The 22,949-nt window shown below is 29.8% G+C and overlaps 1 protein-coding gene across 7 annotated transcripts in view; it reads right to left on the reverse strand.

The window, feature by feature from the left end:
* Positions 1-3,405: 3,405 nt before the first annotated feature.
* LOC139481136 (kelch-like ECH-associated protein 1) overlaps positions 3,406-22,949 on the reverse strand; it is a 28,807-nt gene continuing 9,263 nt past the window's right edge. For 4 of the 7 annotated variants that reach the window (XM_071264258.1, XM_071264288.1, XM_071264268.1 and 1 more), the window contains exons 2-5: positions 10,916-12,267; positions 8,126-8,331; positions 7,368-7,544; positions 3,406-6,243 (exon numbers count right to left, since the gene is read on the reverse strand). In XM_071264258.1, coding sequence (XP_071120359.1) covers positions 6,104-6,243; positions 7,368-7,544; positions 8,126-8,331; positions 10,916-12,168 — 1,776 coding nt within the window. In that variant the 5' untranslated portion in view covers positions 12,169-12,267 and the 3' untranslated portion in view covers positions 3,406-6,103. Of the gene's footprint in view, positions 6,244-7,367; positions 7,545-8,125; positions 8,332-10,915; positions 12,268-15,297; positions 15,520-16,156; positions 16,266-21,802; positions 22,111-22,949 lie in introns of those variants that run through there. The other 3 variants (XM_071264278.1, XM_071264298.1, XM_071264250.1) reach the window with 3 other exon arrangements.

Below are 22,949 nucleotides of genomic sequence, written 5' to 3' on the forward strand. Positions count from 1 at the left end.
TCTTCTGTTCCGTTATTTTTCACTTATACTGGGCGGTAGTTGATGTGTTTCCCTCTGTTTAAGTTTGCAACCCGGATTTGTTATCACTTAATAGATTTTAGACTATTGTGCAGCGGTATACTACTGTTGTCTTTATTTAAAATCAATAAATAAATCAAAATTTACAGGCGAAAATGAATGGTCAATATCCGTCATATTAAGGTTAGGATATGTATGCAGTTACCTTTGGCACATATTGTTAATGTGTACCTTAAAATTAGACTTGGTGTGAGGTTTGTTTGAACAAAGAAAGATTTTAGCACAGGTTATGTCCTGTAAAATTGTTTCTCTTCATATGGGATATAATGTTACATGCATGCTTACAATTTTCTTTCATAAAATCATATCGAAGTCTGAATTATTGTGTCCTCATCTTATGAAAGAGGTTAAAACACCGATTACAATTATTCCCCCATGTCTGTTTCGGTTCCTTCTGTGTATTTATGAAGAGTGAACTCAAATTGCTTTTCTTTGTCGTGTATCGAATACTAGCTATATTCCAATTTAAACAAAATTAGATGAACTTCTATTAGTTTAATGGAATTATAATTGTGTGTTTGAAATGTCATATGAGTTAACCATATAATTTTAATCAAGCAATTCTTATGTAAAAATAAATGCCACTAATGTAATTACTAGTAGATGCTGGTACGTATAGGATATTTTCTTGATTTCTTCTATATACATAGATATTTAGAGTATTTCTTCTATTAGTGTTTTGAAATGATTCCTGTCAAATAGCAGCAACAAATTTAAGCCAAATATTTAGTGTATACTTTCTATTTATACGGTGTTTGTTTTCTGTACCACTATACTGTGTTATAAACTTTTAAAACCATCTTTGAATTGCCATGTCTAATACGGACGAAGGATTGAATCAGCACTTCATCATATCTACCATGTTCACTGCCAGTTTATTACCCTTCTTAAAACTCTTCCAATGGATCTGTATGTGGACAATTAATAAGTAAAATAACGAGAACTCCAAGGGACATTCAAGACGGAATGCTCTTTATAAAATGACAAAAGCAAACGCTCAAACACATCTAAAGAAGGGAGTACAACTGTCAAATTCCTGACTTGGTACAGGCATTTCCTTATTTGAAAAATGGGAATGATTGAACCTGGTTTTATAGATGACTAAACCTCTCATCTGTATGACAGTCGAAAAGAATTCCATTATATTGACACCAAGAAATAACCCACAATGTTTTTCAATACAAATGGCAGCATACGTTATAAACATATTGCTCTGGGATACTATACGGCGGAGGGGCATTAAGATTTTGTCCATCTGTACGTCTCAAAGGTTTCCGTTCTCTAACTTTAGTTTGCGTCAACCAAATCTTATGAAACGTATACACACAGCTTATTACCACAACATACAGATAAAGATTGAATTTTAGTGGTGTCACTTTTACTGGTCTAGAGTTATGCCTCTTTACGAATGGAGAAATTGCTGAATATTTCAGTGTTACCTATAACTTAAGTTTTGTTTATACACAATACTAATAACCACATTACTCAGATCAAGTAAAATTTTCGGTAGCATCACTTGTGATGTCCCTTTATAACTTTAAATGATATGCAAGCAGGGGGCTGTATCAGTGTCCCATGGACACAGTTCGCCGTTTATTTTCATAGTGAACAAAAGGAAATCATGCTACACAGAAGAACAAGTGATATATATGCTGGAGTTTCTCAATGACCATTTATTTGTTGATTTTTATTATCCAATCTTTTCGGACTGGGTTCCATTAATATATCCTCCAAAACTAGAATTTAGAGAAACAACAGAAATGACTTCATCAGCCTTATTTGAAGAATTTTACCTCGAATTTGATATAAGTGGTCATTTCAATACTAGAATATATGACAAGCACGACGATTTTTATATTAAAATTATCAATTTTCCCCATATAACAACTTCACCTGCATATGGGATATATATATCCTAGCTCATTCGATATTCGAGAGCTGCTACTCAGGAATTATAAAACGTCACCATTGTCCGAGCAGACAGTTGACGAGCCTAAGTTATGTCAAAGAACGTCTCGTTCTGTTTCTCAAAAAGTTCATTGGAAGATACCAAGACCTTGTTGATAAATATTCCATATCAACTTCACGAATAATACATGATGGTATTGAAGTAGAAATGCTAGGTACTTGCGTTGCTTATGATCCTAATTACCTGTCAAAGTTCCTCTTTTTTATTCTCATATAATTTTGACCGTTATTGTTTATTAATTTTTGTTATATAATTATGACGTGGATCATAACATATTCATCCTGGCATTGTGCCATGGTCAATTTTGAGTTCTTGTCGTTCAGTTTTGCTTATGTACTTTGTCTGCATATCATTTGTGTTTCTTTTATATACAGGTATTTGTTTATATAGTGATTAATATTATATTAGAATGTTGACTGCTTTACCCCAGTTTTGACGTTTTCACCTATTATTTCTGTTTTGCTCACACATTGAATCAGACGATTTTTTAATTACATATGAGGAATGGTGGTATACAGGATTGAAAATCAAAAGTTTTGATAGAATAAATTTCACAGACAGAAAGACCGAGATATAAAATTATCAAGAAGTTCTTTAGAGTCAATCTAATAAACAATTCCTTTCTGAAAATGCAGATAAGCAGGCAATGTACTGTTGTTTGTAAGGAATTTGGTGAGGCTAAGGTATCCAATGAATTTCTGCCATTATCCCGAACACCTGTTCTCACCGGCAATAAAAAGTTTCCAATCAATGGTTGGAACCAATTGATCTGTTATTGTAAGATGCCTAAATTGTGACTGACTATTACTTGTCAGTGTATTTTAACAGGAGTAACACAGCAGATGTAGCAAGTTCATCCTGGTTTTCGTTGGGTGTTTGTTCATCCATTTTTTTATTTTCTATGTAGTATTTTGTGGACTGTTGTAGATCTGTTTGTCCCTTTTTCTTGGTGTCATTCTTTTGTCTGTTTTGCCTTTAAATTGTCGTTATTTATTACCACTTTGTATCCTCTACCCTGTACGTTGTTGAAAACCATAATGACTATTATAGTCCTGATTAGATATTTTAACTTTCTACTGAAAGAAGTATATTTTTCTTTTGTTATATATTAGAGAGATATTTTTCTGAATTCAGTTGTTTCATATTTTTCAAGTCAGGGCATATATATAGTGGACTATAAGGTATTGTTTTATTTCTCTTTTTCCCTATGGGTGCCTAAATTTGCTTACATACACATCATTTTGATAGCTGTCTCATTGGCAATCATACCACATTACCTTGTTTTTATATGTACTAAAAACATGATTTTAAAGTGCAAAGAATCCATAGAGAGCTATGATATAACAGAAACAAATATAAAGATTCAACAATACTTTATTTTTTATGAATTAAATGAACACTTGACTTTTCTTTGATGAAGAGTGCAAGTGTCTTTCATGTCATGAATTGCAAATTTCTTAATTTGGCAAAACAAAAAATAACAGCATTAAATGCTAAAATACTGATACAGAGGTTAAATAACAATTATTTGAGTTGTTCTAACCATAACTTAGAGACACAAAATTTATATTCTCTTAACGCTGAATATATTTCAATGAATTTTAAGTAAAGTCTCAACCAAAAAGATATTTGTAATGGTTTTAATAGGAGTTTTGGAGTAAACACTATATTGTGTTATTACATGTAAGTGCTTAAACTTAAAAAAAAATGGGATAAAGAAAGGGAATAAATTGAGGGAATTCCATCTGATATAGATCTATTTTTAGATAAAAAGTCTGACATTTCTCAATTTACAAATATTTCTCTTTTTCAAGAATTGAAGTAATTGTTTTTTTAACATCAAATTTTTAATTAATAATCAACACTGAATGTCACTTATCATTTAGAGATCACATTGAAATTTGAAAACTTCTGAAATAAAATATGTGTTCTTACTTGAATCAAGATATACAAAAAGAGAAATTATACAATGCTTATAAAGTTTGAAACAAGTCTGAGACTCGTGACTAAAAATTAAAATGTCCACATAGTATTTGTTTTTTGGACAGGATCTTTAAAAAACAGCTTGTTATTGAAGTATACTGCAAATCATTATGGGAGTAACAAAACAAAGTATAAAAATAAGAAAGAATAATAAATAAACAGAAACATAACACAAATTACTGTAACTATAGCACCTTTGGTTAGGAGAAAACTTTTAGTTTTCCCTTTGATTATAGTCTTTTACAACAATATAACAAAACATTTACACATCCATGATTGTAACGACACATATATGATTTGATTATTTACAATATTTTGAAAGCCCTTTTCAATCATTTTATCTATGGTTCACAACATCACTAAACAAATGCAAAATTAAGCTACAATGAGCACATATATCAGTTTCAGAAATAGTCTTACTTTCCAAAAAACAGTTACTTCCCTTTCTATAAGAGAAATCTTGAAATTTATAAAATTTATAGAAACAGATAAAGCTCTTCGGTTTAACATCTTTGGCTTACAACAAACTAAAAAAACGAAAATTGCAAAAGATGTAAAATAAAGCTACCTGATGTTTGGCAAATAAACAAAAATACATAATACTACTGTGTTTGTCTCACTTTTGTCAGAAAAGTATTTTTGTTTTTATCAAACTATGTTTACCTGTATATAATTTAGTTTTTTATGAAAATTACTCTTTTCGTAATTTTCTTCATTCAAGTTGGAATAATTCAGAAAGGATTAAAATAAAATAAGATGATACAATTGGTAACCACTATTGTTGGTACTGGAATTCTAATCAAAACAATTTCTAGTGAGACAAACAGTAGTAAAAGAAAATAATTTGGGATTCAAATAGGTGAAAGAAAAAGAAAAAGAAATCAGGTCATTCAAAATATATGTTCTGTTTTCCAGCCATTCTTCTTAAAAAATTAAAATCTTATCTTATTTATCTGTTACTTCCATTTTGAAGTATCAAAATCTAAAACAGATAACAATTTTCTCTTTCTTACTGTTATTTTGTCTCTAATGCATCAAATCTATAATCCAAATAAAACAAGTTATAAAAGACAGAAAGGTGTCTTTTTTGTTAATTCTTTTTTTAAATTAAATTCTTAAATTGAAAGTGGCACACAGAAAATTAATGAAGCAGGTTCTGTAAAATTAGCTTCTTAAATTTTGACAGCCACTTGAAATGGCATGTTGCAAATGGTCTGACAGAAATTTTGTCTACTACAGACCCTAGAAGTAATAGCAAGGGTAATCTTTACATACAGGGAGTTACGAACTCCCACAGATAAGAAATTGAAAACAGTACATTTATTTGAATGATCTTCAGTGCTATTGGAATAAAACTTTCACAACAACCAAGGAAATTTTCTTTTTTAAATTCAACACTTGTCAACTAATTTTTTACAAAAAAAAAGAAATGTGAAAACCACTGTTTCTAAAAAGCTTCAAAGGAATGCAAGTCCGGAATTTATAAAAAGTTAATAATTGGATAATGGTATGTACTACACATTTGTATGCATTGTTCTTAGTTAACTTCTGAAAAATGCATATGCGTACCTTGGTTGTAATTGTTGTTCACAATAATACAGCTTACATATGACTTAAGTGATCAGATTTTTTAGAAGATGAAAACTGAATCCCATAATCATGATAATGCAATTGGTTGTCATTTCATCACATGTTATGCATGAAAAGAAAGATACTATTTGTTTTAAAGTCTCACACTTTCTGTATTAATCAATGGTATTTTCTACAGATCTCCTGACAGTAATAACACATGGAACAATGATATACAACAAAATCTATATACTGGTCAAATCTTGAGCTTCATAGGCTTATCACAGATAGACAGAGGTCAAATGTCACATGGTAAATCCACCTCTGGAATACACATAATTTAATATGCACCAATTTTCAGTCAGTCCACAAGTATACACATAAATCTAAAGCTATGCTCGGTAATTATGGTTACGGCACCTTGCTTAATGGCAACTATAAATAATGTTGACAAATAGAACGGGATTATTATGACTGGTTTTGGTACCAACCATTTAGCCATTATCAGCTACGGTATGGTTCAGCACCAACTGTTACACCGTGTCCACTACGACCACATGTCATATTGGTCACTTCTGTCCATTCATTTTTATCGGGATCAAAACATTCTACGGTAGATAAAAAGTCATTACCATCATAACCTCCTGCAAAAAAAATAATGAGACACATTAAAAATTGATGAAAAATCTACATATGGTTAATATGGATTTAAGAATATACTTCACAGTTTATCATTTTATTTGTATAATTTTGTGTGTAAGTGTGTGGTATATTTTCCAAGAGTTGCAATGTCTATATAAATACAAAACACTTATAAAAAGTTGTATAATTTTTTGTTTACATTTTTTTTCAATTCTAATAATAGATATTTAATAATATCGACTCATTCTGTAAATTCTTTTGGTTGAGACTTTATCTTTTTTTTTTAAGATGCTTCATCATTTTCAAATTAGTTTCTAGCCATTTTTATCTATTTACACTCTATTACAGAATAATTCCTGCAAGTCATCCGATGACATTTATCGAGGAATAGATAATTAGAACTTAGCCAGGATTATTATCACATTGACGTCAATTGGAATTTATTAATTAGTGGTTAGTGAAAAATAGCAAAAAACACTTAACAAAAAAAAAAACCTTTGCCTTGCAGCTATTTTTTCTCTTAGTTTTTTTTCTTCAATTTTTTTGGTTTATAAATTAAACTGGGTTAACTTAGAAGTTTTAATTTGTACTTGTACTGCAAAATTGTAGAAAATAAATCCTGTGTATTTCTTTTCAATTTTTGTACTGACAGAAAAATATAAAATATAGACTGAAAGCATTAATCAAATATGTTGTTCTGATTGAAGAGTAAAACATCAAAATAAATATCTCCTTTTCATTTATATATAATTATTTCTTAACCCAGACAAGTACTTTAATCTCAGCACAAAGGCCTATTTTATCATTAGCTTATGTGTTTCACAAACTATTTTGTATTGAACCTGAAGAAAATTTAACTAATGTTTCCACATTTTTCTTGTTAATTCCATTGCCTTTCAGTTATAGTGTTAATATATTGATACGAAAGAAAAAATGTGAAAGCATAGATATCTGGTCCCTCATTTATAAATTTTATATATTTTTCTGACCAACTTTTTGTTAGACAAAATTTTTAGAGCTTTATACGTTGTTTGTCAGTATATAAAGAAACTGATATAATAAACAGGTACATGCCAGGGTTGTATATTATGCAATGAAAACAAACAAGATAAAAACCATATCTTACCTAAAACATAAAGCTTCCCACTTAATACACATACACTTAAAGCACTTCTGGGGCTCCTCATAGGGGCTACAAATTCCCAAGTTTTTGTACAAGTATTATATCGTTCTACTGATTTTAGTTGACAGCTACTGTCATAACCACCAACGGCATAAATATAATTGTCCATACCAACAACACCTGAAAAATAATATATATAATTGATATCATTTTCTATCCATAATCATATTTCTTTGCATCAAATACATGTATTTTCTCTCATAAATGTTTTATTATCAATTCTGCGTTTTTTTAAAAACATGCAACTTTACCGTTGTTTACATGATTGAAATTTTTTTATTTTTTTTGCATCAGTGAAATAACAATTCAATTAACTGTACACATCTGATATGTAAATGTATTTTGATCACAAACACATACTGGTACATGTATGTAGATAATGTTATCTAAGCATGCTAAGAAAGCACATCGTTGTCAACTTTAGTCAAGCTTACATCCACTTTTTGAACTTCATTTAAACTTTGGTTGATAGTTGTCTAATTGGCAATCATACCACATCAAAAATTAAGCAGTGTCAAAATCGTAAATGAATTTTGTAATTGAATGTAACATGTTGCCACTATATATAGTTTATCAAAAGATCTAATGAATATATCAAGAGCAGCAAAAAAAAATGGACAGTTCCAAATCTAAATAACAAGATATAATGTAATGCATAGTGTCCACTGTTGTAGTTTTTTTTTTGTTTTTATGTAAATTACCTGCTCCACTTCTTGTTGTATTCATAGGAGGTATAGGAGACCATTCGTTAACTTCAGGATCGTAACATTCAGCACTCCGTAATCTATTTGAACCATCATAACCACCAACAGCATATAATAAACGGTTTAAAGATGCAACACCAACACCAATTCTTTTAGTTTTCATAGGATCAACATTAGTCCAAATATCACAGTCAGGGTCATACCTGAAAATAAATTAAAAAATTATACAAACTTGCAAAATGTATGAAGTTTTAAAATAAACTAAAATATTTGTAGGACATATCTTTTTTCTTATTCTTAGTTTGAAGACTTTTTTTCTGGTATGTTTTCAGATAAATTGGGAAACTGTTCTTTTTAAGGCTTTTCCTGGCATGATTTAAACTGTTCTTTTTTAAGGTTTTTCCTGGCATGATTTAAACTGTTCTTTTTAAAGGTTTTTCCTGGCATGAATTAAACTGTTCTTTTTAAAAGTTTTTCCTGGCATGATTTAAACTGTTCTTTTTAAAGGTTTTTCCTGGCATGATTTAAACTGTTCTTTTTAAAGGTTTTTCCTGGCATGATTTAAACTGTTCTTTTTTAAGGCTTTTCCTGGCATGATTTAAACTGTTCTTTTTTAAAGGTTTTTCCTGGTATAATGTTGGAAAAATTGGATAAGTGTTCTTTTTTATGTTTTTTTTCTGGTATGATTTGAATAAAGTTTTTTTAAAGGTTTTAAAAAAAAAAATTCATGCAAAAAATGCCTTGACCAACTCATTTTTTAAAACATACTAAAATATCAAACAAATATGAAAAAAAACTTTCATTCATCATTTTCACATTGGTTTCTTTTTAAACATTTATTAATATTATATAAATATTTGATTTTCTTACAATCCTATATGAAGTACTAGGTACTACTATGTGGAAGTGGTTACTTTACTGATTAGTATCTAAAAGTGACCTTTAAAATGACCACCTTTATTGTCAACAAAAGATTACCACAAACAATGACATGCTTAAATATTTGTGACAATTTTCCAGTACCAAAAAACCAAAAGAATACTCAGTTAATGAATTATTTATTTATTGAACTTATTAAATCATCACGATCAAAGATAAATCTGTCAAGTTTACACAAGAAACTGTTGATAGACTAATTTTAACCCAGATCCCCTGGTGGGGGAAGAGACAATATCTAGATCTACAAATGTATACATTGCATTTAATAAGATCATGGTGACCATGATAATGCTCTTTTTGTAATGCAAAAAGTGGGCTATGATTTGTCCTATTTTTAGATGAAGTTTTATTGTTAATTTAATTTACCAACCATTTTAGCATTGTTCCGATATTATCATTGAACAATTTAATTAATCTCAAATTAAACTGTCAAGACACTGAAACTACATTGTATTAATTATGTAGAAAATATCTCTTTGTACAGAATTTAAAAATACTTCAAATCAGAGAGGAAAAAAATGATAGCTCTAGGTAAAGTTAAAGGTCAGGCAGAACAAACGTAATTTTGTACATTAAATATTCATGTAAAGTTTCACCTAGATGATGATGTTGCAAAATACCCACAATTAAAATCCACCCAGGATTTCATTGAAATGGATAGACCCGTATATTTCTGAGTCATTTAGACTAAATGTCAAATGTATTCGTTTTCAAAAGCCATTGTGATATGTAATATACTTCTGGCTTGCCTATATACACTGCAATACATAATACAACAGAAAAGAACCAAACAGTATTAATTCCATATCACGGCAAGGTCTTAATATGTATTGTTGATGAATTCAAAATTGGTACTTGTTTACATGACCTACATGTATTGTACATATAATTTATTCAAATGAATTTCCTTCCTGAATTACTGGTAAAATCCCAACCACAAATTTTGAATTCTTACTACACGTATAAAGTGCCTCATTATTTAAAGTACCAAAAATGTATATGAAAGGCAAAACACCTTTACAATGAAATAAAATCATGCCAATAAGATAAATGTTTTATAAGTAACATCCTTTCGAAGCGAAAGATTTGAAGGCCAAACATTTATCAGGAACTATGAAATGACTATAACAAAGCTCACCAGTGACAGTTGAATATATTTCCTATGCAAAATTGCCCATTCACAAACAAGATTCCATATGAATGGAATGCTGCACTCCCAATAAAATGGTAACAAATGTAGCATAAAAACAAAATAGGAACTTAAGAAACAGCTTAAACTGCACTGGCCATGTTTACATAAGTACTAGAAAGAGTGCATATGTGATTTGAATATTGTTAGTGATCTTACCGTTATTTTAATTCATTATAAACTGATCAAAATATTTTTGATAGAATTCTGAACCTCAGAGATAAGCATGCATTACAAAAAGTTTGATAGTGAGAAAATTAACAATCATGACAACTTGTTGTTCTGAATGTAAAGCAATAAAAAATAATGAAAAAACTGACCAAGAAAGGTCTTATTTACAAGATAAATCGATGTTAATAATGTTACTATACCGAATTATGTACAACCAGTAACTTATAGCTTTTGATTGGTTACAATTAAACCAATTATGTAAACAATACAATAAATATGCTCTAATTCCCACAACTTACTAACAACACAACACACAGCTATAAAACACTTCACGAATCAATCACAAACAATATGTTGCCAATATATTCTAGGTATTATAACTTGTGTCGAAGTAACCTTTAGGATATTGAAGCTGTGCATTGCACCAGCTTTTGTACTTTTATTAATCTTCATAACTTGTGCAAGAGAGATTTTCAAAACCAACTCACCTTTCTACAGTACAATGATGTTGCTGGCCTTGTGAGCCACCAACAGCATAAATCATATTGTCTATAACTCCTACTCCAACTCGATTCCTGGGCACAGACATAGGACACTTTGTCACCCATTGTTTCCTTAAAGTATCATACATTTCTAAAGAATTACAATCCATATTGCCATCTGGAGAATTGTTTCTACCTCCAACCACATAAAAAGCACCTTTTACAATACATGCACTTAATCCACTTCTGGGTTTCGGTAAATCTGGCAAGCGATTCCATTGTTTTGTACATGTGTTATAATATTCAAAATTACTAAGGGACTGTCTTAGATAACCACCAGCAGTGTATATAACTAGAGGTGAACACGGTTTTCTTGGTTTTTCGGGTATTGACTGATGTAATTTTAGTCCTTGAAAAATTTTAGTCAAGTATTCCTGACATTGAGGCATTTTCTTTAAAACTTTACAATTGTTTAATTGTTTTTCTAAGAAATGAGGGGCTAAGAAATGACAACGAACAGCATAAAGTAATCCCTCTAATTTACATGCACGCTTCTCTAAGTCATGTTGCACCCATCGTATCACAGCATCAAAAACTTCAGATTCACACCGAATATTTAATTCATCATGTTTTATGAAACTTATTAATTGGCAAGGATTTAACGTCAAGAATTCATCACAACGTACAACTTCTGAGAAATTTTTGAAAATAAATTCCCGAGCTTTTGTTTCTAGTTCATGGCACCCATGTTCACTAGCAAAATCTGCTATTCCAATACAGTTACTAGGATCTAACTGATGTTCTAAAAAAACACTACATGCTTCCACAACATGGTTCATTTGAAACATTGTAGCAGCCGGTAATAAGTAGCACACATTCCTTTCATTTACACGAACTTCAGCAGTGTATGCAAACTCTATTAACACTGCAAGTGTACATGCTGTTATTCCATGAAGAGGAATCGTGGTCATGCCTTCCTCCTTCATACCACCGGTAAACATTGCACGGAAATAGGGACTAGCTGCAGCCAACACAATTTTATGAGCTAAATATTTGTCTTCACCGACAACTAAGGTCACATCACATAATTTAGTTAAAAGTCTTAAAGTACTCATAACATCCAATGCTTCTTTTGGATGTTTCATTATGGTAAAGTTCATGCTACCATCAGCAGGTTTTTCTGTTGTCAATGGTTGTATCCTATAACAGGAAGAACTGTCTGTTTTCATCTTCGACTCATAAACTTCCTCGGCAGACATTTTGGATGATTTTGTTATCGTCAATTCTAAACTGGATCCAACATACTAATATCAGAATATTTATACTTAGAAAATGTCTTGTATTGGAAATGGCAGAACCTGAAAATAGACAAAATAAGTATTAGTTTAATTTTCTACATTTAAATGTCTTTCAGCTACATCCTGATCACTTGAAAAGAATTCTCTTACCATGATAGCTATTTAATGTCCAGTGGCAAATATTACATATATATATCAAGCTGAAAACACAGCATTGTGATATGAACATAAACCCTTCTTAGTACAAGACTGACATGCTGAGCGTCATTGCATGCTTGCCAATAGCATTATTAATTTTTTAGAGGCTGTTATGGAAATAAAAATACAACTGACCAGCTGCAAGAAAATATGAATGAGGTTGGGAGTGTTTCATCTCAAAAAATAATTCAACATAACAAATCGTAATTCATCAAAAAACCCTGTAATAAATCATCATATGTTATACATTTTATATCAAGAGACAATATGACTTTGACGTTTTAGAAATGAATGAAAAGTACACTAACAAGATCAACCCAAAAAGGGATTATTATAAGTGTGCTTAAAATACTTATTTACCTCATTGAATAGAAAATAATTTTCTATTAGGACTGATTGAAAGGCATGAAAACAATTTCACCTTCTGACTTCACAATGACAATGCAGAAAAATATAATCCATTTTATTTATAATAAATTCCTTAAATAAAACATGAAAATTCAGTGTAGTTAACATGTTTCAGCTGAGATATCAACAACACTCCTACATATATCTATCTTCCGTAATTTAAAAACTCATCTTAAAAATTTCATACATATCAATCCGTATGATATCATTTCAAGAAGGTTTCCTGACAATGATCCTAATTGACAACGTTTACAAAGAATATTCCACCTACATTATACCATAAAAAACCTAATGCTGATGATGCTGTCGATCTGTACTCTTACTGAAATCCTTAGTCATTCTAATTATTATCATTATTGATTCCTTCATGTATGTATCTGTTATGTAAATATTTATCTATATCATTATGCTTTCCCATATATTCACCTGTTATGATTGCTTCATGACGTTAATCATTATCAGCAGTTCTTATAACTGCAAGTCATCAGCAACATACGTAATTATGGACACATGCCAATAATGCTTTCAACTTCAATCAATCAATTGCATAAACAAAATCAAAGCTGATGCACATGTATACATAGAAATATTGAAGTATTAAAAAAAGCAAAGGAACCTGATGTGTATTCTTAGCTATGAAATGATAGTAAAGGTGGTGCTTTTTAAAGTTAAGATGACTGAAAGTTGAAACAGCAATTCTATAACAAAAGCTCCCAAAAAAAATCCAACGCTACAAAACAGAAGGGTAAACTCAAAATGGTTTACCAACATCATTTCGTCTAATGAGTCAGTGAAAGTTCTTTCAACAGGGACTAGCTATAAGCCTTTTAAAATCTCACAAAATATTGTTATTCTAACATACATTTTTGATCTACATGTATTTAAAGCTGAACTGTTATGAGCCTTTTAAAATCACATACAAACTATTATTATTCTATGATATATTTTTGATCTACATGTATTTAAAATTTGAATGTATGGTAAACAACATTCCAGCACTGACCAAATTCACATTGTTTTACAAGAACTATTATTTAATAGTAACTTGAAGTCTCATGAACTTTTTGGCCTATCATGTGCCATATAACTTATTAGATATACTATCATTGGGTAGCTGTCTCGTTGACATATACCCTACCTCGTCTATTCCTTATAAATTTCATTAGGAGTATCCTATCACATTTAAATCTATAGACAAATACAAACTTATATTACCCTGTAGAAATTCTCATACTGACAACATCTAAGACCTTTAATTGGCATTGTCTTTTGTCCAAATTATTACAATTGTATATCATGTGGTTATTTTTATCTCTTAAACTATTTGAATATTAAAGTTTATATTAAGTTGGAAATGAAATAATGTAAGCTTTGAAAAAATAGCTGAATCACAGTGCAATGTTTTAATGTGATCACCAAATTCAAATGTCACTATGCAATGTATCATATTTAACATTCAAACAATTTTCGGTATTTTTAATGAGGACAAAAATTTATGCAAGAAGTCTTTATAATTAAATGGCAAATTTACAGTAAATGGCAGAGATATTAAACTCTATGTAAAACATATTTTATCAGTATCACAATAATTAAGTTAAAACTAATAGCATAATTAAACACCAATCAATCAATCAATCAATCGTTAAAACTAATAACCTAGAACTCAGCTACAAACAAAGTTTAACCTTATAGTTATTCGTAGCAAGAATACCAAACTTTTCAAAGGTATATTCTCCAGATGGTTTTTATTTAAACATTGCATCAAATTAATTTTTAACCGGAACACATTTTTAGAGACAATCAATAAATATAGATAAAAACTTCGTCAAGAGTAAGTAAGTTATGCATGTATACATTATAACAGATAAAACACTGTTGATTCAGAGTACTTTGGTGCAAAAACAATTTGCAGAAATATAATATATGATAATTCAAATTATTACTTTTTTTCCTCAAAAGAGGTTGCACAAAGTTTTTAAAGCTGCAATGGATAAATTAAACTGATTCTGAATTCTTTACCTCTTGAAATGAATGCAGTAGTTCCCATATCCCAGGGCCACTTTTACTTAGTAACTAGAAATTGCTTAAGTCATTTTATCTAGTAGCGACAAAAACACAGCCCAAGATAAACTTTATTTTTTAAAAATTTCACTGTTCTTTAGTAAAAATAAAGTCTTCTTTTTACAGTGATTATAATTTTAAAGGAGTGGAGGTTTCTCTAACATCACACTTACATTCATTATTATCTAATGTACATGGAAATACATACCGGTATAATTCAATAAAAATGTAAAATTTAAAAAAAACTTTAATAAAAATCTTATTCAAATGTTATATAACCGATAAAACATCCTGAAAGTATAAATTAAGAAAAAATTAATAACTGAAATAGTTCAGCTCATATCGAGTCATAATAAAAATAATTCCCTTAAGCTTCCAATTCAGTAAATGTGTCATAACAAAATTAGTTTTATACTTAATTACCTTTTAAGTGAATAAAATCCATTTCTGTTTTCCAGAGAAATATAAAATTTCTCTTTGCACCTGAATATCCATGTTATCACAAATATAACAACTATTATTATAGATTAAAACCATTTTTAGTTAATTCGGAAAAAGTCTTGACACTCACTAGTAGTATAATCTTGCTTGAAATCGCTACCCGTAAAGTTGATATCACATGATCATTTAAATGTCCTACGTATTGTATTGAATGAAATAGCGTTTTTTTTTCCAAGAGTGGTAATTGTAACAGGTAGTGCTTGGTAGAGTTGCAAGAGATTCAGACTGCCTTGTTTTATTATGGGGGATTATCTCGGAAAACCTCATTAAAATTAAGCTTATTGGATTAGTAACACTGCTGAGTTTTTACTGATGGCCTTTTATGAATATCCTTACTGTTCATATTTTTGCTACCTGGTCAGTATATGACCTCCAATATAATTCGGTCAAACCTGGCTAAAGGACAATTGACCAAAAACAAAATAGGAAGAGAGACTGAAAGAGGACAATAATGGGTCAAAGTATGAGATAAACTAATCCTGGGTACTTTCAAAACATTAAACACACTATACATGATACTGAAAGAAGTATAAGATCCTTACAGAATATATCCAACTTTCAAAGTATACACACAGGTCCAGTTCTACAATTCTTAAAAGCAAAAATTCTCTTTTGCAAAAAATATTTTATCAAATAATTTAGGTTGATATGAGAATACTATACTACAACTGTACAGTAGTCTCAGGGTTGAATTAAACATTTCATCTATTGGTCATTTATATATAATCAATGTTTAAAAATAAAATTAAACACCAAATTTAAAAAATTAAATTGATCTTACTGTATGTATTCTGCATGATGGCATTAGATGTCACTTAATAGCATGCTCACATCCAAAATAAAACAAAACATGCTAAATGTGTCCTCCTACTAAAAAGTGCATGTCATTTTCTATGCATGATTGAACAGTTCAATATAAATGGTCAAATTTTAAATGGTTTTGCTGAGTCACAAAGGTAAACTGGACAGAGGTGATACAATAGTATATAATCTCTAGTCAACATTATAAAGCAATTTTACCTGGGAAAATTACAAATGTTAATCAGGTAATCAAACAGATGGTCTATCCAAAGTCAAACAATGACTCAGCAAAAAATCGTAACTGTCCACTAATGTTTTATTCATATTATTCTTCAAATTAAAATGTTCATTAAAATTCATGTTCATATCTCTATATATTAAATGTATTATAACATTCAACTGAAAATCAGGAGTAACTATTTGTCAGCATTACATTTGTTTCTTTTCTGGAGTTGAGGTACAAAGAAATTAGCATATAATTGAATTTGTATATCAACTTAATTTACTAGTCTTTACATGCCTTGTCATCTTACGTTAGAATTTGGTAGGAAATTGGACAAACAGAGAATGCTTGTGTAGAATCTTTCAATCAAAGGAAAGGGTGCACCAGTTATAAATCTACAGATAAGGACTACAAAAGTAACTTTTTGCATTTATTCACTTGTTCAAATTTTATTCATGAACATATTAACTGTAAAATAAACAAGAATGTGTCCCCAGTACACGAATACCCCACTCGCACTATCATTTTCAATGTTCAGTGGACCGTGAAATTGGGGTAAACCCTCTAATTTGGCATTAAAATTAAAAAGATCATATCATAGGGAACATGTATACTAAGTTTGATGTCGATTGGACTTCAACTTCATCAAAAACTACCTTGACCAAAAACTTTAACCTGAAGCGGGACAGACGGACGAACCAACGAACGAACGAACGGACGAACGGACGCACAGACCAGAAAACATAATGCCCCTCTACTATCGTAGGTGGGGCATAAAAATAACGCTTTCTAAATTTGGTCTGAAGCACTTTATCTAGATGGACCATCACAGGAACTCTCAAACCAATAAATTTTGAACCCAAGGATGTATAAGTGCTTGCATATGTGAAAATCTTAAACATGACCAGTAAAAGAATAGCCAAATCATCGAAGATCAACTTAGTTTGAAGGAGTTATATGTGAAAAATATGCAAGAATGAAACCTCTCCTCTGACAATAAAATACTATAGTATGAAAATTGAACAGGACATTGAACGTAAGACGAACAAACAAGGAACAAACTATTTAGTGAGATTTGCACACTGATGATGGATGACGAGGCAATAAAAACATTGCCTGACATCAATATTAAACAAATGGTATCGATTTAATCAAATTTGCATCATCATCAAACACATTTACCTGTTCACAGGTATATAGCAAATCGTAAGAAATCATCAAGCTAAAATCCATTAAAACTCCTGTCATTTTGTTTTTAAAAAGATCAATTTCATAAACAATAAAGAAATGACAAGATTAAGTCTATAGAAAATTGTGATGATCTCTTTAAGATAGTAATCAAAGAACAATGGTAGTAGATTAGATTTCCAGAGAAAATGGCAGATAATGACTCAGCCGTTCTTTACTGTAGCATTTCTTCCTTCTATGGTGTTTTTTTTCACATGGCTATCTTAACTGTGTATTCTTTACGTTAGATTTATGACAAAAATTTGATACAAATCTTAGTGATGGTTCACACTGATAGATAGTATTATATCAAATGTTAAATAGCCATATATAATTAATTGTTCTACCTCCAATCTTGATTTAAAAATGTACATCCAGACATATTACAACGAGACCTTCAGGGCAAAGTATTATTTTTCAAAAACAACTTGTAAATAAACTGTTAAAACACAGATTTGTACCAGATATCTTTGTCATTGGTAGCGGATGTGATATGTTTTTTAGTATTACATAGCCGATGTAAAGCACATTAATCTTATAAGTCAACTTTTAAAAGTTTACCGTCTATAGCAATAATAAATAGAGACATGGGATACATATCTTTAATATCCAATATAATAATAATGTTTGTAGTTATAAAAAAAAATTACTTTGGGGATAAAATTTCTATTTTTGTGTAATTTCATTTTTCTATATAAAATGCAACAACTGCTAAAACCAAAACATACTATAATCTAAATAAAGGATGCAAATTAAATCCTTTTTTTAATCTATTAAAACTTTCAAAATCAATTTTAAAAGATTTTTTTAATCTGTATGTAATGCAACTATCGATCTTTTTCGGTAAAAGTTTGTTTATTTGACTTCCTATTGACGATTACCTATGTGAACGTGACTACAGAAGTTTAAAGAATGTTGTACAATTACAGGTATGAGGTCAGCAAACCACAAAAATAAAAGTATTATAAGTGGGTCATAATAGATATACATTTTCATTTTGCTGAGTAACACGCATGCCCAGTTGAAGGTAAACGTGAGAGAGAATTTCTACCTGAGTAACCACCATTCACTACAATCCAGACTTTTATAGTATATCATAGGTGAAATTAATCAATGAAATGTACTACAATTAAAGTGAACTCAATGACAATTTCTCTACATAAATATAACAATAATCAATCCTAGTTCTTTTCGTTAAAACTTTTAATATTAAAGGTTATCTTACAAATAATCACAATATCAGCATTATATTAAATAACAGCTGACAAATATCGGAAAAAATCATATTTGTTTTCAATCAGCTTTGTAAATTATTAAGAGTTCATATCTTTTCAAAGTCAAATGAATTTTTGTTGAAATAAACAAATAAAAATGCTGGACTAAATGTTTACAAGAATAAAAAGACCTTTTATAGGACATGTATGAAGATAAAGCCCTGAGACATAAAACAACCAAATAAAATTTATATTCTAAAATTATACTTTTTTCAGGTAAAAGGACACATTTTTATCTCTGTGTCCTTGACAGGTACAAACTTATAAAACTGCAACATAATCCTTATTATTTATTAGGACTGTCATAACCACACTACTATGACATAGCTTAATATATTTTAACTGCGCACTGCACTGCATAATAATATTGAAGTGCACTTTCAAATATTATAGATATAAAAAAATTGAGAATGGAAATGGGGAATGTGTCAAAAGATATCAAACAGACCAAAGAATAGAAACAGCTGAAGGCCACCAATGGATCTTCAATACAGCGAGAAAACCCCCGCATCCAGAGGCGTTCTTCTGCTGGCCCCTGTACTAGTTAAGTACTAAACTCCAAAATATATAAAAGAAACTAAAATTAAAAATCATACAAGACTAACAAATTCCAGAGGCTCTTGACTTGGGACAGGCGCAAAAATGCAGCAGGGTTAAACATGTTTTTTGAGATCTCAACCCTCCCCCTTTACCTCTAGCCAATTAATTATTATTTCTTAGTACCTGACATAACCACAATGCCATAACATAGCTTAATATATTTCATCTGCGCACTGCAATGCATTATTTCATAACTTGATATTGTTTCATTCAAATTTACAACTGAACTTTCTGTACTTTCAAAGATTATAGATACAATGTATATTTTCAAGCTTATTTATATGAGTCATGATCACTTGTCTTATTATTATTTGTGAAGAAAAAACTTTTTGAAAATGTACAATGTAATACATGTATATGTAACTCAAATGGTCATTAGTGACGTAATTTCTATTAAATGCACTTAAAATGGCAAAAAAATTGATATGAGGACCAAAGTTCATGCAAATGTTAGAATATAATGTATGACTGCTATTTTTGATTGATGAAAAATACAAATGTTTTGCTTTCATATATATACAAAGTAAAAATTCTAGAGTAAATATGCTTTTCACAAAAATACTACCATGGTAGGTGGTATGTCTGCTACTTCATTTACAGTAATGGAAGTAAACAACTGAATTTCCTTTAAAACCAGCCTTTAAGACTCCGTGGACGTGGAATAACTTAATACTTAAGCACAATTTACATTTATAAATTTCAATTGTATTAATCCTATGGAGAACCATGCATGTTGAAAAAATACATACCAATGTCAATTGAAGTTGAAAAATAATTTCGGCTAAGGAAAATTCATATAATCTTTCTTATATTGGCAGAGGGCCTAAGAATTTAACCTGACAATCTCATCAATAAAAAACTTAACCAGAGCAGCACATTACTACCATTAAATCAAATCATAAAAAAAAGTTTGATCAAATGTTATGAAAACATACTTGTGATGCAAAAAAGGGCATAAAACACCTTTACATAATTACTAATTAATATATATCCCTATTAAAGTCATTGAAGAGTAACTTGTTGTGGTTGACTTGAATATTTAAATGTAAGTCTTACATTCCAAAGACTCTGTCACTCACGTTCACCTTTTCATGACTCGACATTTCATCGTCTTTCTGCGTTTTTATGTATATCATAAGGTGTTCTCATTGATGATATTACATTTCTTACTTCCTTTAAAGAAATCATAATAATCAAGTCATATATCTTATTAATATCTAGTTAGGTTTTTTATGTTTATGGGCATTAACGTTTTACAAATCTATAAATAAATTCAATGCTTAACTTGATAAAGATAAGTTTTCTTATATATATAAGGGGAGATTTAGGGTGTTATTATTATTATTATGTTTATATTCAAAGAAGACAGCATCCTAACACAAATTACCATATGATATCTTCTGTTTATATGAATCAAAATCTTAAAAATCCTCACTTCGATATTTTTGAATAAAAAAAAAAAGATAAATTAGATTTCATTCCATTGCCTTTGGGAAGTTCCCTTTTGTGTTTAGATAAATCACAAAGCAGTATCACCATCAATGTACATCATAAAAGGATTCTACATTTCAAAGTTTCCCTCCTTTTGTTGAAGCCATCTGCATGATACCTGATAGCCTTTATTTCAAAACAGAAACACAGGTTTTAATGTAGCCTATAGCTGCATGTATAATATCATACAACACCTGATGTCTGCACATGAACTACATTTAAAATATAAAGCTGTTTCAAAAATAATTTACACATATACAGTATTTTCAAACTAAACAAAGGTAACAACAATTGCAGCTGATACAAAACAACCAAGCAAAAGCTTCTTGGGGGTTCATTTTTTTACAAGCTATTAATAGAAAATCTATTTTTAACATGATTTTTTTACAGAGCTTGCAAAGTATCTATTCAAATTGGATAAAAAATACAAGTGATATGTTTTACTGTCTTTTATGCAATATTTATGTTGTCCTTTAAATGACTTTACCCAAGTATTTACATACTTGTGTTGTTGGGTTGTCGTAGTGCAATATGCTGATCAATTGTTTAGTATGCAACATGCTCTCAGCCTACTACATGCAAAATAGAAGTTAAAATGGTGAAAAAATTGTAACGGGTATAAACAGACAAATAAACATGTGTATGTTACTAGCCAAATTTAGCTGAACATGATGACATTTAAAAGCATATACTTAGATAAATGAAGCATAATTAGTATACATTTGTACATACATTGTAGTTCAAGGTCAACTAAATAAACTTTTAAGATTGCAAAATGCAAGCCTTGCAAGTATAAAATTAAGTTCCCTACCTCTCATTCTTATTGAAGACAATTATCTGCATGCAAGTCACTCAAAAAACTGCATATAAAGCGATGATCAAACATCAAATGATTAAATCGTCTTGTTAACGTTAGACTTCCAAACAGTTTATATTTATTCAACATTTTACGATTACGATTAGCAATGACTTATATTTGTGAACGTGATAGAGAAAATAAGAGTGCTACATCATTTAGTGTTAGAGATTTTTACACAGAACTGCAAACATGACAAATACAAATTCAATGCTTCATCATATTTAAATTTCACTGTGATTAAATCAATCAGCTGTGAATATGATGAGCATTATAAAAATGGTTTATAATTAGTTTGTTTTGTTACAATGAGGCTTATCTTATGTGAACGTGATCAGGGTTTTCTGAGTGCTTAATCATTGTTTCCCTAAGCATATATATTTGTGGACGTGACCCAATGATTTCTCCTGCTTTATCATTCTGTTTTTAAAGGTTTTTCTGTAGTACCATAGAGAGAGAGGAACTCGCTAATCATTAAACATTCTTTAACGTTTGTCGCTCACGTTCACACCGATGATGGGACAATTTTATCGGAGCTACTCAACGCAATATTATAATCTTTATACCTTTATATCCTTATTGATTATTTTCTACAAGATTTACCTATAAAATACAGGTAACAAAAAATAAAACAGAATTTGGAATTATTTAAAGAACACTTCATTTTTATAAAATTAGCCGAGTCATGTATCTGTTTGTTTACAATAGTTTAGAATGAATTATAACTATGAATTTATTATATGCATAAATCATACTCCTTATTTTCCATAATAATGTTTATGTTAATGGGTATTTTACAGTGGTCATAATAAAATAATTATTTTTTTAAAGTCTGATAACTTAGTGATAAATGAATATCTTTAATATAATAGTAATTTCTAAACATCTCTGGCTGATGAAGTGACTGTCACTTGATTTTAAATTCTTCAGGAAGCTTAATCGTTTATTTAAACTAAAAAAAAATCATGAATAACAATGTAAATTTAAAAAGATGAAATTTAACAAAGAAACTAAAAAAAAATAAGTTGCTGGTTTCGAAGATATACCAAAAAAAGTCAGGAACCTGTAAATCAGTGGTTGTTGTTTGTTGATGTATGACATA

This window comes from Mytilus edulis, chromosome 1 (assembly GCF_963676685.1).
Source record: "Mytilus edulis chromosome 1, xbMytEdul2.2, whole genome shotgun sequence".
Lineage (NCBI taxonomy): Eukaryota > Metazoa > Mollusca > Bivalvia > Mytilida > Mytilidae > Mytilus > Mytilus edulis.